This window comes from Gnatocerus cornutus, chromosome 10 (genome assembly GCF_029298725.1).
Source record: "Gnatocerus cornutus isolate USDA-ARS CGAHR chromosome 10, icGnaCorn1.1, whole genome shotgun sequence".
NCBI classification, from domain to species: domain Eukaryota; kingdom Metazoa; phylum Arthropoda; class Insecta; order Coleoptera; family Tenebrionidae; genus Gnatocerus; species Gnatocerus cornutus.
The window spans coordinates 4492918-4510574 of record NC_142242.1 but is presented as its reverse complement, the minus strand read 5'-3'; the positions used below and the strand labels follow the sequence as shown (position 1 = coordinate 4510574).

At 33.9% G+C, this 17657-nt stretch overlaps 1 protein-coding gene across 4 annotated transcripts in view; it reads left to right on the top strand.

Moving 5' to 3' along the window:
* The window catches only part of LOC148167289 (lachesin-like), a 58403-nt gene extending 41192 nt beyond the window's left edge, over positions 1 to 17211 (top strand). For all 4 annotated transcript variants that reach the window (XM_088047431.1, XM_088047432.1, XM_088047428.1 and 1 more), the window contains exons 4-8: positions 3380 to 3565; positions 5904 to 6228; positions 12277 to 12396; positions 12450 to 12620; positions 16733 to 17211. In XM_088047431.1, the coding sequence (XP_087903557.1) occupies positions 3380 to 3565; positions 5904 to 6228; positions 12277 to 12396; positions 12450 to 12620; positions 16733 to 16953 (1023 nt within the window). In that variant the 3' untranslated portion in view covers positions 16954 to 17211. The remainder of the gene's footprint in view (positions 1 to 3379; positions 3566 to 5903; positions 6229 to 12276; positions 12397 to 12449; positions 12621 to 16732) is intronic.
* Positions 17212 to 17657: the final 446 nt, after the last annotated feature.

The window sequence follows — 17657 nt, the reverse complement described above, 5'->3', positions numbered from 1 at the left end:
CACTTCTCCAGGTTTCTCAAGGTCTACTAGTTATTAGTAAACAACGAGTAAGCACGCGAAGGAATGTGGACCGGTTCTAGTTTACTATGAAGACGTGGATCTAATGACGTCACGACTTTTTGGTATACCTGCATTTAGTTGTCTTTTTTTTGGCGAAACTAGTCAATTTATTAATTAATTTTAATCCCCAATTAATTTTACAAAGTCTGATAGAAGATAATGCATGTTTAATTTTTGTATCGCGGTCTCTCTGTACTATAGTATATATAATGGCAAGAAAAAATTGATCCTTTCATGTGAAATAAATGAATTTTTAAAACAGAAACACTGAAATATTTTCACTTTGGATCTTTTAATTGAATACTCGGGCTCTGCTTTATCCATCTTCAGTCCATAGTGTAAACAATACTGTTAAGCTTTATCAGTAAATATAAAAACAGAGAAAATGTAGTCTTCTATAAACACAAAAGTGTTAGAGAGGCGGGCGTGAAATCTCAAATTATAAAAAAATATTGTGTTTGTAATTGAATATTTAACTCTAATTTTATTTTGAAAAAGTAATAAAGCTTCAGTGGAATTTTTAGAGTAGTGATGAGTTTGATGTAACTAGGTAAAGCTGAAGCAACATAAAAATCTACTCGAGAGTGGGTTTTACTGTGAGCACAGTCATTCTTACATTCTTTTATTGCAATAGTGAAAATTTACGGTGTCGTCACGTCAGGTTGTCCCAATAATCTTTGGAATATTGATAATATTTATGTATGTTTTTGTTGATACTGTACTGGAGTTTGTTGAAGCAGATGATAACAGAATTACTTCTGAAATTAAGAATCACGTCACGGTGCATAGCGTCATTTTTCGGATTGGTGATTTTGTCGGGATTAGGCTAATGCGGGTCTCGTAGCATTAATTAGGATTTCTGTAGTTCGGATGTGTTTGTTAGAGTGGTGGTATAAAATTTTCTTTAAATGTTTAAGCGACCATTATTTAGTTTACCGCGGCAGATCTAAAACTAGTGTCTGACCCGTCTGACCAAACAATGGCGTGGATTAATTGCTAGATCAGCAATATCTCGGTACAGAGAATGTCCTGCGAAAGGACGACCTCGAGCGCCCTGAACACGCCACTAACACGGACATTTGTAGCGGAATTATGCGTTCTATTATGTAGCCATCTTGGTGCGAACTCTAGTAATCCTTCTGTTTCTCCAGATAATGAAATATGCAATTGTGTTTAGCACACAATAGTTGATGCGCGTGGTGTTAAAGGGCTTAACTCACTAGACCCGAATTCACTATGGGTGCTGTTTGCTGGCATATCTCTAATTCCAATTCACTTTCGCCGTGAACGACCTATAGGATTTGATGCTATCGTGAGTCTATCGGCTGCATGTGACATGGTTGCGAGGTCATGGCCCGGGACCAACTGCGGGACCGTTAGCTTTCATATGCAAACAAGATTGCCATTATTCACCTTCGACGCCAGTCGCATCAGATTTGGTAAACACTTATCTGAAAGAGGAAATACATGCCCAACAGATATATGGATAACACCATAACTCACGGATTAAAATCGTAACACTTACACAGTATCGATCCCAAACACGTAACCATCAGTGCGTAACTATCATTGCATATCCATCCTCGCGTAAACGCTGCTGTTCTAGAAAAACTACACGCGACACACTGCATATCTGCTTTACTTAGATTAACTCAACTGGATGCAAATTTTCAACAAACACACCGATATTTGCAACGGAACTGCCTTTTTATTTTTTGATATTCCTCCAACTATGTAGATACTTTGTTCTTTACAATTAATTGCGGACCTCTATTTAGTTAATGGTGCGCTGACTAACTTACTTCGGATATGGGAAATGTTGGTCACCTTTAATTTATTAAAATGCGTAACCAGAACAACGCGATTACTGTACAACATGTACTATGTGAAGGTAGACGAAGCTGCGGTTGACAGTTAGGGGCGGCAGCGTTCTAATTTACCGATTTTAAAATGCTAAACTTGACTACATTATATGAGAATTTTATACACAATGCATGGCTTCATGTATTTATTCCATAAAATGCACTTTCTCACGTATAAATTACAGCTACGAAAAAGAAAAAACTTTACATCGCACTACAATATTGTGCTCCTTTGTTCTGTCAGCACGGGTGTCTTTATTTTATACTGTTTATTTACTCAATAAAACAAGTCAACTAGGTTTTGTTCCGGTGCACTGGTTGTTGGACACTTCATTACCGATCTTGCTAATTACTAATTAATTAGCCAACCAATGGAAAATATTTTCTTGTAGTTTAGGTGAAAATAAAATTACTAAAGTTACTTCTTATAAAATCATTAAACCCAATTTAACTCCACTAAACACTCAACAAAACTTTAGAAAAATTGTAGGAAAATTTAATAAAGTTGCGCCCGTTCAAATTAATGCCCCGTTTTGTAAAGTCTCTTTTATGCAGATGAGGGATAAAGCCAGTGTTTAGTGTTCCACCGCATTATCAACTTTTACTTAGGTGGTAGATATAAACATGTAATTTGTAATAAAATAAGTTAAATTTAAATGCAAATGACGTCACTAAAAATTTAGATTTTTGGTTGAAACCCCACTACTATAATAAACTAAGAAGGCTAACTTTAATTACCGATTGGCAAAACTAACGAATTTTATGTATTTAAATGTTGTGCGGCGCATCCACCAAAATTGTTGGTAAGCGTTAAAAGTTTCTGTCATACATTTTGAAGGAGTTTTGCGTTTATAGGATGATAAAAACGAGGAGAGAAAGTGGGAAACCAAAAATAACTACCGTAAGATGAGATCAAGTCATTGTGGGCTTAAACTTCCGTTGTGTAATTGTAAATATTTTGAATAAATACTAAGATTGTTTTCGAGCGTCGTTTATTTTTTACTCAGTTTTAAGTTATGCTATAGCCTCCAATCAAACAGTGATCGGCTAGGTCATTATGCTACTCAAACTTTTTAATTAGAAATTTCTTTTTCTTCTTTTCAAACTTCTCAGGAAGCTTTGGTTTTGTGGCGTAAACAACGAAAGTCGCGTGGTTGGTGTGTAATTAGTTGTAATTGCGTAAAAAGGTAAATTAATTACAGGATATTTCTTATCATATTTTTTGAAAGCTGCGACACTTAATTATTATTATGATTGCTTCCGTGTCGCGTCTTTCTCCTTTTTAACGTTTTAGAAGGGACTGCAGATTTTCCTCGTTAACATTGTAGTATTGCACTTATTGCGTAAAATCTCAAAACGCCTTTTGTTTTGAAATTTCGCGCATCTTTGGAAATAAATAAACTGAAATCGAATTAAAGCGTGTTTACCACAACTGTTCACAATTCATTTTGGATCAGGTCGCGTGGATAAAAGCGGACACCAAGGCAATATTAGCCATCCATGAGCACGTTATTACCAACAACGCACGATTATCCGTAACACACAACGATTTCAACACATGGACGTTAAATATACGAAACGTTAAAAGAGAAGATCGGGGTCAGTATATGTGCCAAGTAAACACTGATCCAATGAAAATGCAGGTGAGTGGAGCTTTTATTACCTTGGAAATTTTATTTGGTTTTGTTGTTAATGACAGGGGGATTTTCTACTATTCGTTGCAACAATGTTATTTGTAAGAGTGGATTTTTAAATCTTCAATACGACAAAAATGGATTACTTTCCAGGATCATTGTCTGAAATAATTTTTTCAATCTTCATTGTTCCGATGATTTAGTTATTTTTAGCTACTCGTTTCAAGTTCAATCTAGTTGCTATTCCAAATAGTCCTTCATTTGGCTGGAATTTTGTCGCTAAGAATAATTTAACGAGTTTCTGGTTATGATAGTTTGAAAGAAGAGAACGCAAACGAAGTGCATGGAAATTTGTTGAAACAGTGAAGGAAACTGTTGAGAATTCTAAAAATGAATGTGGTCATTACATATAACAACTAAATTGTTTACAGAAACCTTTTTAACAACAATCTTTAAAAAAAATAAACCGTGTGATTTTACCGACGTTTTAATAAAAGTGTAAATATTGAACCATAAATAAATTTGATGCCACTGCTAGATTTGTTAGCACATGTATTTAGTGCATTGATTTTATCTCTTTATTTTACGAATTTAATAAAATGAAAATGTGTGAAAACTGTAGTTTTGTTATTGATTTGTGATGTTTTAACTAGCAATGAAAAGGTCCTGATTTTCCAGGTTTATTCAAATTTCCGCATTCATCTATTTCGATTTTGATGTTGAATAAAGGTTAGGTTATTCGGGTTTCAATAATTAGAAAGCAGATCGGTTTTGTTCGAAAAATTTAACCGAATATCTGCCAGTTAACTGGAAGAATATCGCAAGAATTCCACTTACGGTCAAACTGTCTATCTGTCAATCAGTTTGATCGGATAATCTGATCGATGTGCCGAAATTGCTTTAAATGTCTGTTAATGGTTTAAAATCAGATAACTGGAAAAGAATATCAGTGGTGGGCAAGTCACTCCACTAGCCAGCCATAAGTCCTTTAATTTGTAAGTGCCAGAGTTTGTTAAAAATGTTTAACGCTCGAGATAAACGCAGCATCTCAAAATTGATTTAGAAAAGTTTAGAGTTCGTTAATCGGAGTATGTTTCGTCGGAAAGTTACAGAAACAGTTTAAAAACGTTGATGGAAAAATTCCTTATTTTTTGCGTGTTTTATATTTCTGAAGTTTTGGTTTGAATTTTGTGATCGGCGTTGTAGGATCTGCTTCCTTATAAGATCCAGACAAATTGTAGTTGCTTACGAGAGGACTTCAGGGACTGTTTGAGAATTTTCCATCCAAATCCTGTCAACAAGTTTTGTGCCGCGCGTGAAATGTGAGCTTCCGTATTGTCCTACAGCTTTGCACATTAAAATTTCTTTGCATTATTAGCGCTATTCCCTACAATTTATTACTAGTTATTTATGTGTATATTCTACCAACATTGCGGCTTTTGCCGAAGAATTTTGGTTAAATTAACTAATGAAAAGTTGCTTCTGCTTAATATACTCACACTTCTTCCGCTTACATATTACAGTGGAACAGTCTTACAAACTTACAACAAGTTTTTAATCCCATTTTCGGGACCTTAACACGCAATGCTAAAGACGAAGCACATTATTTCAATAAGTCTCAAACGAAATTGAACTGATTGATTTACTTCCTGTTAAATATTGATTTTCCAAATCAATTTTATTAACGTTAATTAAAAACGGTATTTTAGTTAAAATAAACAATAGATAAAACATTCATTGAAGTTTTATATTGTTCATTATCATTTTTGTTAAATATGTTGAATGCATATTTCGAGATGTAGCGAGTGTTACTGAGCGAAGTTCATTTCTCCGTGACTCTAACATAACTCTTGCTATTTCTATGGAGTTTAGAAGTTCAGTTGGTATAGTAGAATTAATACATTAAGAGTCTATTCATTGACATGCAGCGTATGTTGTAGGTACGTATTTTTATAACAAAAGCTGGTTTGACTTAATTGGAGTTGTATATATTTGGAGCGAAATAAACAATGCTGTCAATAATAAAATTTCAAACGAGATTCGAGCCCCAACAAGTATAAAGAGGTGATTAGAACTGTCCCAGTGAAAATTTAATGGTAACATTACAGTATTGTTAACGTGAAAACGTAGTGTGCGCACATTTAATGAATTGCGCGAGAGTGACAACTGGGTAAAAGATGTATGTCGGGTTTTCGCAATGCAATCTGAATATGGCTGCAGAGCAATAAATAAGGCCACCATCATAATATAGTAGATGGGGAGACATTTGCAGCGCTTAAACAATTACTTTTTAAGTCGCTTCTTCCTGGCAAAGCAATAAACGTTCTGTAATTGCCTATCTTTGCAGACTGCCTTTCTAGAAGTGGTAATTCCTCCGGACATTATTTATGAAGAAACGTCGGGAGATATGATGGTACCAGAAGGTGGTTCCGCCAAGTTGGTATGTAAAGCTCGCGGCTATCCAAAACCGCGCATTGTCTGGCGGCGAGAGGACGGCGGAGCAATCGTCGCCAGAAGCTCCACTGGCGGTAGAGCCGAAAGACTCACCTCCGTTGAGGGTGAAATGTTAGCCCTGACGAAAGTCACAAGGTCTGAAATGGGCGCTTACCTCTGCATCGCTGCCAACGGCGTGCCGCCTTCCGTCAGCAAAAGAATGATGCTCCATGTACATTGTAAGTATCGAAAAAAATTGATTCTGTAAATAATCAATGCACGGGGCTGCGATGCGTGTTGCTATTAATATCATTATTATTGAAACTTATGTTTGGCGAATACGTATGTGAGGTCGTTGCGACGCCCCGACTGTATATTTTAGCACCCGGTTCAAGGGAATATACGCTGTGATGCTCTTTCTTAATTCAGTTGGATGTAAGGGTGAATTTCAAATAAATCCGACAACTTAATTTCGTGCGAATTTTACCGTACATATACAACCCATCTCGGATACAATTTTGAATAATTGAATTTCTCGAAAAATAAGGATCAGTTAAATAAAACAAGCTTTTATTGCAATTTATTTCTTTTCTTCTTACGACAAGCACGTAAAGCGATTCGCTCCGAATATACATAATATTAAAATGTAAGATCTTCACTGTTCATTTTTGTGATAAAGAGCAAAATGTAGATTTAGTCGTCAACGCCAACAACTATACCAGAATTGAATTTACGTAAATATTTGTGTTTTTGTAACAACAAATTGTTAATTTCTTTAAATGTTTTCAACTCACTGCACTTTTGTTTGTTGGTTTAAGGCCTTGGTTTGAGCAAACATTTAATCCCTAGAGGCATAAATTTGCGGAATAAGCGCTGTATTCAATTATAGTCAAAGAAACAGTACCAGATTTTCATAGCTTTGAGGGAACCATTTTCGAAACTTGATAATGACAGGGGAGCTGTCATCCTCCATTTGCAAATCTCTTATATATCAAATTTATGTTATTTCCCACAAAATTAACTTATTTTATGAGTGTTATATAGGAAACAGAGAGATTTTATTAAATTTGCGAATACAGATCTGTCGCTTTATTTGCCTTAAGCCAAAAAGAAATGTTCCGTTTGGACAATGCTGTGATTAAAATAAAAACTCAAATAAAATTCATCCGAGATTCCGGTCGTATAAAATTACAAAGTCTGTAAAATATATCCTAGATTTTCCATTGATATGGTTCTCCCTAATCTTAACCTAATTAATTAGCAACTGATTGAAATAATTAACTTACATTTTGCCTCGATATAAAGCAGCCTGGTCGAGGTTGAAAATATAATTTTCCCGATAATTTCTTCTAAAAAAACTTAATTGAAATTGTATTCGAAGTTAAAAAAAACGATACCGGTGCACAAACTTTTCGAGTGTATTTCAAATTGTTAAAAGTTGCATTTAAATCAAATTTAAAATCTGAATTTGTGTTTTTTGAGTATTTGGTAAACAAACCATCGACTATTATTAGTATCCTGTAAAACGATTTAAGTATGATATGTAATTGAACTATTGTTGGTTTGTATTTCGACTGTTCAATCAAATTCAATAACAATACAATTCATCACCTGAATGTGGTGCTCTGTAGACTTTGCTAATTTACTCAGATTCTACAAACAATTGTATTGTCCATATTTTAAAAGGGTGCAAATTATAACTCTTCATGTAGCTTGTAATTGTTGGCATTTAAAACGAAATACCTACGGACCATTTATAAAATTGAAACGAACATTATTTGCCAAGAGCGACGGAAATGAAGAACATAGATCACTTCTTTTATTGTTATTTTTTGCTAATAAAATACTCAATTCCAATTATAATCTAATTAAGAATCAAATATATAAACATAATGTTTCAGTTGCTTTTTAAATAAATTAGTAATGATCGTTAAATATAGCGATTCCAACTAATTTGAAACCTATAGAGCTAAAATTGAAAAGCTTTGTTTAGTTTCCGCATAGGAATGTTGAAGTTTGCTCACAGAGTGCTCGTTGGGAATACTGCAAAAACTGCTTTTAGACTTCAAACATAGCGTTAGCAACTTTCTAAAGAATTATAATAGCATTCAAATTGTATAGTTTTATTTATTAAATTATATAAACATAGGAAACCGCTTCAAGTGGCAGAGTTTTTAAATTGACAGATTAAAAAACACGTAAATCTACTAAAGTATTATCTCTTTTTCTTATTGTTATCTTTTAACGAATGAGCAATTCTCAAACGCGAAACGAGATGTCAAAAAATGTAGTTTTTGATAACTGAACTCGTTTCAATTGGTATTGATTTTCCAGTGTTCACAAAGCCTCTCTGTTGTGCTGTTAAAAGCATTTGGGTTAATAACGTGTGTACATAAAGTTAAATATGAAACTAGCGCAAGTCAGAGTCATATATTTTGCGAAACAAAATGTAAAACAAGCTTTAATCAAGAAATTGTACAACTCATTTCAACTAGCAAAGAAAATTCTTCTTAACCTTTGGGAATTCTTTTATGTTCGACGTCTAACAGAAACGAGACTAAAAAAAATATTTTATTAACACCGCTCCAAGTATCCGTCTAGATGTTCCAACCTATAACTCAATAAGTTCTTTCTAATTGGTTAGCGCACGTGAACGATTGCTCAAAAAACAATTCGTCCTCATATTTCTGAAAGAGTTATCCACAAAGCTGTTTGATATAGATAAATATGTTTGCCATATAATTATTTATTAAAATTTCCTATTCTATATTCGTTATTTCAATAAAATATGTGGGTACCTGTTTTGATGCAAGTCTTTTGGTGTATTGAAATTAAATAAATTGAAATCTGCTAATTATTGGAAATGATGAATAATATTAAATTTCATTCATACATTATTGTTATTTTGAGTTACAACCATTTTCCATCACTGGCATTGTTGCATTTTTTTTACATGAGAATCCCAAATTTGAATTTATAAAAAAACACTGTTGTTTAGGGTGATAAAAAGGTTCAAAAAAGAAGACGGCCCTGCTCAATACAAGGTTATTTGTAATATTTGTCTAAACGTGAAATTGTAACCCAAGTTGAATGAATGCTTCCTTCACTGAAATAAAAGCTTTTCTTTTTGTACAATCAAAAATTTGTTTGGTTTTACTTTTTATACGACAGTGGAAGGAACCTCGATTAACCGTGGCTTGATTAATCGAGTTTGAATTGTTTATAAGAGTCGATAAAGAAATTGAGAGAGAAAAATTGCAGAAAGCAAATGTGCTATTATTAGCCAAGAAGAAAAAACTAGGAAAAAGACTTTTACAATTAAAATTTTTAGTTACAATAATTAATATTAATATACCAATTTACAGTTTTGCAATTTTAGTAATCCTCTGTGTTTTGAAATGGTGCCCATTATTAGTCGAGACTATTGGCAAAAACGGTGCCTATTATTAGCTTAATGCTGTGTCTTGTGAATTTTGAAGATTTACGAGTTTTTAACATTATCTGGAGGTTCACAACTATTTTTACAACAAATTAAAGTTTTTCTAAGAAAAATGACAAAAATCATACAGACGTAGAACAAAAATTCAATTTTATACAGCATTTTGAAGTTGAGAAATCTGGCTAATGGTGCCGATTTACCCTATTTTCCTTATTTTTTGAATATTTAAATTGATTGACTACAAACTACGTTAATTTGACATATTTTTTTAATGTTTCTTAAATTCGAAAACTAGTTCAAGTAATTTTAATTTAGTATTCGAAATATTAAATTGTGCAGTATTGCAAATTCTTGCTATTGAAACACAATGCGTATTTAAAAAAAAAGAATAAATTTTCTGATCGTTTAATAGAAAACAACATGGGCACTTTTTTTGTCATCACATTGTATTTTGGTCAGTATAATTAGAAGTTAAATTCTAATAAATATTTGTGATTAACGAGATAGTATTGTGGTAGTTTAACAATAAGTTAAGAATTAAAGCGCGGTCCAGTTCTCAATGAATGGAGCTTTTTATGGAAAGAAATGATAAATGTATTTGGTGGTGTGAATGTTATTTGAGTTTTAATGACGGATATTGAGATTGATTTGATTATCTGTCGACGGAAAGCGAAAATGAAAGACGTTTAATCTGTAAACTGGTGAAATAATAGTACGGAGCTTGGGTTCCAAGTGGTCTTTGATTAAATAGAATCGCAAAATGGAAATATGAAATGATGTAAAAGAGCGTACGGGTTGAAAACGCAATGATCGATTTGGTTCTCGAAACGTGAAATTGTCCCGAAATAGTAGATAAAAAATGGAACAGTAAATCTAGTTAATGGTACTGTTTCAACAATTGCGTGGAGTCTGTGCTTGTTGGGGTGTGGGATGTAATTATGCAGTGATCTTGGAAAAGAGGGAAAAGGGTTGTAGTTGTACAGGGTGAATATATATGTGTGGAGGGTCGATGGTTCAATGTAACAATAAGTTAGAGTAGAGATGACATGCGGATCTGACAGTTGGGATGTTTACTATGCGGTATTGCATTTTTATTTATTTTGTTGCATAAAGGCGAGAATGAACAATTGTTTTAAAAGCTCATATGAATATGGATGCGGCGGAATGCACACGGTACAATAGCCCGGGGTAATGGGTGCGCGCTAAGTAGACAATGCTGGCTGATTATAAACATAACCATAAATACAAACGTTGGCCGACGCAACTTCAATCATTTTCCGACGTGTGTATGCTAAGCGCTCATAGGTTTATACCGGTTATGCATTTACGCAATACGGAATGGAGTAATTTATGTATTACATTAAATAAATAAATGTATGAGTGCTTCACAGGACGAATGTCCGTCGCTTTCCTAATAAACTTTCTGGAATATTTAACATCTATTAATGGATTTTAGTACGGGTAACATTTGCATCAAAAGGTATGCATTAAATGTATTCGCAGAAACTGACATTTAGATGTAGATTTTAAAATGATTTTGTTGGGTCGTCCGTACTTGGCGTCGATTGCTGGACGCGCCGAGCGGAAATTAATCTTGATACGTTCCAAATGATAACCGTAAATCACTATCGTATCGAATGTGACCAATATCTCACCCCAAAGTTCGTATATTGCAGTCGATTTGTAAGAAACAATGTAGTTGAGTTAAGTTTGGAAACAATTTCAATTTTTCCAGTTAAAAAACAGTCAGTTAGTCAATCAATTTGGGGCACTTGTTATCAGTTTTCAGTTCCGCTACCCGTGCCACAATATAGTGAATAATTCGATCGCGCTCCAAAGTTTTATCGTCGAGGGGAATGAATTTCAGCTATACATCTACCGCGCCGCTGTTCAGGCCGCTAAGTAAATATACTGTGTAAAGTCTGAAATTGAAAGTCATCTCTTAAGAAATGTTAGTGTAGGGCACAAGGAGGTTCCAACTTCACAGCCCGATAAAAAGTATGAGCAGTTGGAGTTCTAGTACTTATATTATAAAAGCTTATCACTGCCGTTATGACTCACTGGTCTTTCACCACATCTTTCAGCCACCCGCACACTGGGCCATATCACCAGGTTGCTGGAAATAATTAAATAACTTCTGATGTATTTCAAATTATAACGCCAACTTCTAACATCAATATTTACATTCTTTTATATTATACCGTCAACACCTCCATTTTAAATTATCCCACCAAGTCTAATCATTTTAAAGTAAAACTTCTCTTTTTGGAATGTTTTTCCAAAACACCAACACTTAAAAATAGCGCCTGGAAAGGTCACAGTGTTTCATCAAAGTTTTTACTCTTGTTGTATTGAGGGTACTAATAAGATTTGCCAACAAGATGCTTTGTTTGAGTGGGAATTAATAGAACCACAAAAGTCAGTTAAATTGAAAGCATCAATAACTTTGAAACAATAATTAATAAAATGAAATTGAAAGAAATAAAAGTCGCTGCGTTATTGAATGTTAACAATAATAAATATAAAGGGCGAGCCAAGATTTACTTAGAATAAAGTTAAATTTGGAAGTTTTTTCTGCTCATTGACCAGTGCGGAGTTGTTATCGCAGATATTATCAGTTGGTCGTGTCTGTATCTCCCCTCGCGAAATTCGCGATTTTTGCTCCGACCGCTGTGTTTGCACCTCGCTAACCTCGTCGAGTTGTGGCCCGCACAGGCATAATTGTCACAACACTCCATTTTCGTGCAGTTTCCGCTGGCTATTCGTAGCTTATTTCCGGCGTATTGTGGGAAGGGTAGAGCACTGCGCCTGACACCGTTGACGGATGATGTAAACCCCTCTGTTGCAGTTCACCCCCTGATACAAGTTCCCAACCAGCTCGTCGGCGCCCCGGTTAACACCGATGTCACCCTCCAGTGTCACGTAGAAGCATCACCGAAGGCAATCAACTACTGGACGAGAGAAAGCGGTAAGTTTATAATTTAAATTTTTAGTTTGATTAGAAGGTTTTTGTTTTTGCAGGAGAGATGATCATCACCAATGACAAGTATCATATGACCGAAATTAACAATTCTTATTATAGCGTTCAGATGAAGCTTGTCATAAAGCGCTTTCACAAATCCGACCTGGGAGGCTACAAATGTATCTCCAAAAACTCAATCGGTGACGCCGAAGGCAACATTCGTCTCTATGGTAAGCCAACTTCCACTTACTCTCTGATTTACAGCTTCGAAACTATGAAATGTTGATGAGACTCACACTAGAATTGGCGACGCAATAAAATGAAATTGGATTTTTCACAAAAATCGCTAAAATTTCACTTACTACTTTTGTATCCGACCCATTTTCGACACACCAATGTATATCTGTTAACGGTTTAAGTCAATTGCTTCTCCCACTTTTATTGCCTCTACCCACACTTTTCTCTTAACTTTACACCTTACCCAAATACTCAACAATCAAGCGCCATCTTACACAAAAATTACCTCTATCCGACCACTCCGATATTTCTTCATTTGCGCCTCCGACACGAAAACCAATTACACTCTAACGGCACAATTACCATTCCACTCAAATTACACAAAAATATACAACTCAAATTTCACTCCACCTTTCTCTATTAGTTAAATTAAATATGCTCAATCTCACGATTCTTACCCTTTGCATACGAATTTTCTTCATTAGGTTTAAGACGCCACCACTAATTTACAAACTGATAATATTTCAAAGACGACCTACATACATTTCGATCTTATCTCTAAAGACGAGGCCACAATGTCTACAAACCAATCAGAAGCAATTCTCTAATTGCAGTGCTTCAAAGCGTAGTAGTTTACACACTTCAAATTCAACTGTCTCGAGAGCGAACCGTTTAAAAATTCATAAACAAACCAAGAAAAACACACTTATTTTTATAATTTTTTTTATTCTTTTAAATAATTTTTTTTATTCGATTTTCGAATTTTTAGATTTGGATTTTTGAGCACCTCTGAGACTTCAGATCCTTACGGATTTACACATCCTGCCTGAAATGAAATTTTTTTTATTCGTTTAATTACGATCGCTGTTTCAATCCATTTGATTTTCCTTCTGACCTTTTATATTAATTGCTTGTTGAAATGCGACAGTGTGGATTTCTTAGAGGTGCGTCAAGTTTAAGCATTATACATCGCAAAAAAAGTTTAAACATACGTCATTATAATTTTGTACTAATTGGTGCTCCAATTTCTAAATTATGTGTTCTTTTTGTTTCTGAGTTGAAATGAAGGTGAAATGCTGTGCTAATTTGTGGATTTTAAAAAACATACAGAAAATAGAAATCAACTTAAAATACAGATTTTAACGGAAATTTAAAATAATATTTTCATATTAAACTCATCTACGTGTGTAAGATTCTAAAAATTTTAATCTGAACTGTCATTGATGAGAATTATTGTAGAAAGGCAGTAATTTCTTTTTGACAACCTTCAGGGAATAGATCTTACATATTGTGATAACGAGCTTTCAAGTTCTTAAGTTCTCCAACCATTAGTGTATTTATTTAGTTAGCAGAAGTTTATTCAGTAGCGACATTTTTCAATATTTGATGCGTTATGCTCAAACACGACGCTCTTTCAAACTTAAAAACGAAAAGAGCACAAAATTTCAAAATAATAATAACTGGCAGCACAAATTCACACAGAATTAATACAAAGTTATAAAAGATCAGTTTATGACATATGAAGCTCAGTTTGAGGATTATTTGTATTTTTCAAATAACTCGAAAACGAAAAGAGCAGCACAGTATTTAGGAATTGCAGTACAAATTAGCACAGAACTAGCAGAAAATTATGGCGTATGTTTAAACTTTTTTTGCAATGTATGATGCTCAAACTTGATGCGCCTTAACTGTAAAGCTATTTATGAAAACGTGGTAAATATGCATATTTCAAATGAGAAGCTAAATAAAACTTCCAGGCAGACCGGTATTCAAAAAGTGTGCATTTATCTGGGAAGGCAGCTTAACTTCCAACATTTCTCCATTTTCCTTATTTAAGTAACTATGCACGAGTACAACGAAGGCAATATTTTCATCTGATTCAATCTCCATAGTGAAATTAATGTTAAAATGTTGGGCGTTTAATTGGCGAGAAAAGAGATTAGAAGCTTTCGTCGGAGTGTCTAGATAATGAAAGTGTCAGTTACGTATTCAGGAATGTTATTTAGCTTGGCATGCATAAATATATTGGAATGCATTCAACTTTTCGAAATGGAGGGACTGGCATTAATTCTACGAGATTAGAACCAGTCATCAAATTATTTATTAAATCTATCGTAGGTAGTAAATATAATATTACAACAGTTTGAATTTTTAATTTTTTACACGAACACTAAATGATTTGTTGGTTGTCAAGTCAATCAACAGTGAACAACATTAATTATTTATTTTTTGGGGAGGTTTCATAGATAAATATTTTTCTTTTGGTTATTTAAGTCTTAAAGTGAGTGGAATATATTAAAACTGAAGCAATTAAATTTTCATGTTGTTTCATCAGATTTGATTTAATAAATCATTTCCGCCATTAATAACCTCTGTCCACAAAAACCGGCTTTATCTATGCCGGTAGTGTTTTAATCAAAATATTAATTAAAAATCGTATAATGTCTGCTAAACACCTACTCTAATTTATATCTACACATCTCGTGCCCTAGAGATGAAATAAAAATGGTGTGAAATCAATTTTAGTGTTGTGATAAATTATGATTACAGAAACACGAATGTGTGTATGTACAAGCTTTGGCTGTAAGTTGCAAGCTTTTTCTAAGAGAATTTCAGTTTTAATCTTGACGTATTTATGTTTACTGAGTAAACGATGTAACGAATTAAAACGAAGTCTCAGGGCGAATGACAATTAGGGTTGTAATTTTGTACAAAACTAATTGCATTATTTGAAATTAAATTTAAATACAATTGCCGTTTTTCATTAGCCTTTACTACAGAATGCACAGTGTACACAGCGGTTTCTTAATGGTAAATTATCCCACATGTGCATTTTCCGGGATTTTAAATAAAATTTGCAGTGACGAAACTGACAGTTACAATGGAAAATATCGTTTTACCCTCTCGAACAACATTAATTTATTACTAGAGTTATGGCATTAGCAACTGCCTGAAAAAACACGAGTATTTTCGCAGTTCTTGTATCAATATTTTTAGGGATTAACAGTATTGCTTTGTAAGAAGTGTGCTTTCTGGATATGTGTAAATAATGTTTTATTTGAGCTTTCGGTAGCACGCAGCACGTTTTCCAGAATCGGTTTATGAAATTATAATAATAATAACTCATCGAGTCTTTAATTATTATTATTATAGTGAGCACCTCGTAAAATAGATATAATGGCAGATAAATGAGGACATATTTCACAATTTTATTGCGTTTAATTAAATATGGATATTTATTTCAATTAATAATTTTCTTTGTTTAACACAAGGCATCGAATTCGTCACTTGATGGTCTGTGAAAATGCGACTGGATGAAAACTAGAATTGATGCTTCCGGTAAATAATATTTTCGCTCGTGTGTTGAGTGAAAAAATCTTTGTTGACATAGATTGATTTACAGCCGAAGTTGAATAAAATATTAAGAGTGAACAACGTCAAAAAGTAGGAATCTGCAGTCAGTTTTTATTCAAGTTATTCAAAAGAATTTTGCGCGGTCCCCATTATTTTGAGCGAGTATAATCTTACGATCTATCGCAATATATCGTAGGTTGTACATTTGAAATTCATGCCGACATAAATTTTCACATCTGCGCTTAAAAACGTTGGTGACGATGTTTTTTGTCCGTTCTACAGAAATGCAGCGTTCAAAAATATCACCGTAATTATTGGAATCTGCGTTTCCCCTATAAGCGAGCTACAAGCAGATTTAACGATTTAAGTCCATTGTTTATTTATTTAGGAGTAAAATTTCGCCTATCGACCTTTCGATGCGAAACAAATTAAAACTTTCCATGGATTCGAGCGATTTCAAATCGAGAATAACATTATGTGTTTTTAAGAGAGGAAGATGTTTTATTTTCGATTAGTCCTGATCATGGAAAATATGGCCGTAATTAATAGGGTCGAGCCAAGATTGTTTGTATTCGTTTATTGAAATTTGTAGCCACCTAATTTGAATCTAAAGTTCGGCAACTATGCGAAAATGAAGGGGGAACTCTGAGATTCGAATAATATTCAAATAAAACTTAAAGTTTGAAACGTATTGGAAGGGATCAATACGGACATTTTTGTTTAAAATATTTAATATTGACTACCGTTACAGAAATGGAGATCCAAGAACGGGCAGATTCCGAAGACGAAAATATGGACGAAGATGTCGAAACGGAAAATTCAGAAAAGCGTCTCTATAACGGCTTTCAAGGGCCACTCACTGAAACTGAAGAGAGCAGCTTGCAACCGAATATCAGTTCCGGAAGTTCCGGGAGTACGGAGGACATGATGCTGCGATCCGGGCTCCTTTTGGTACTCTTCTTGTTGATTTGACGCTGCGGTGTGCGGTGCGCGGACACAGTGCAATGTGATATGTGCCAAATCTACTCGTGCTTCGCTACCTAACGCTGAGTGTCGTCTGTATCATACGAACTGTCATAGCAAATGTTAAAAGTAGCATGATAAATGTTAAGCCTATGTTGCATTTAGACGCCTGCTAATTCATTTTATTTATATTCATATATCAAACCTAAACAATCGTATATGTTTAGTAGGGAATTCTGTTGAAATTTACTTTCAAAATTTATTTACTGTTGCATAAAATGTTTATATTTAAGCTAAATAAATTGTTTCGAATTTTATTTACTCATTTATATAATCCCGCACTCTCACGTCTTGATGTTACTGGTAGTATCCGACTTTTTCCTGTGTATTGTAAATAAAATTGAGAAAAAAATTAGTATGGTAAGTAAGAACTGTTAACTAAAGGTAACTGGTCAAAATAGGTCAAATTATGACAAAAAAATAGTCATACAGTAGAGTCTGGTTTATCCGGCAGTATCAACGACCGTCGAGATCGTACTAGATTGTTCGTATTTAAAAAAAATTAGAACAATCAAATTTTTATGGTGCAAATTAGACGAAACAAAAATGTTAAATATAAACTTCTGTCAATTAACTTTATGTCAGTCTTAAATTTAATTTTATTACAAATATGCCACAACTAAATCCATTACAAAAAGCGGTTATCCAAACCA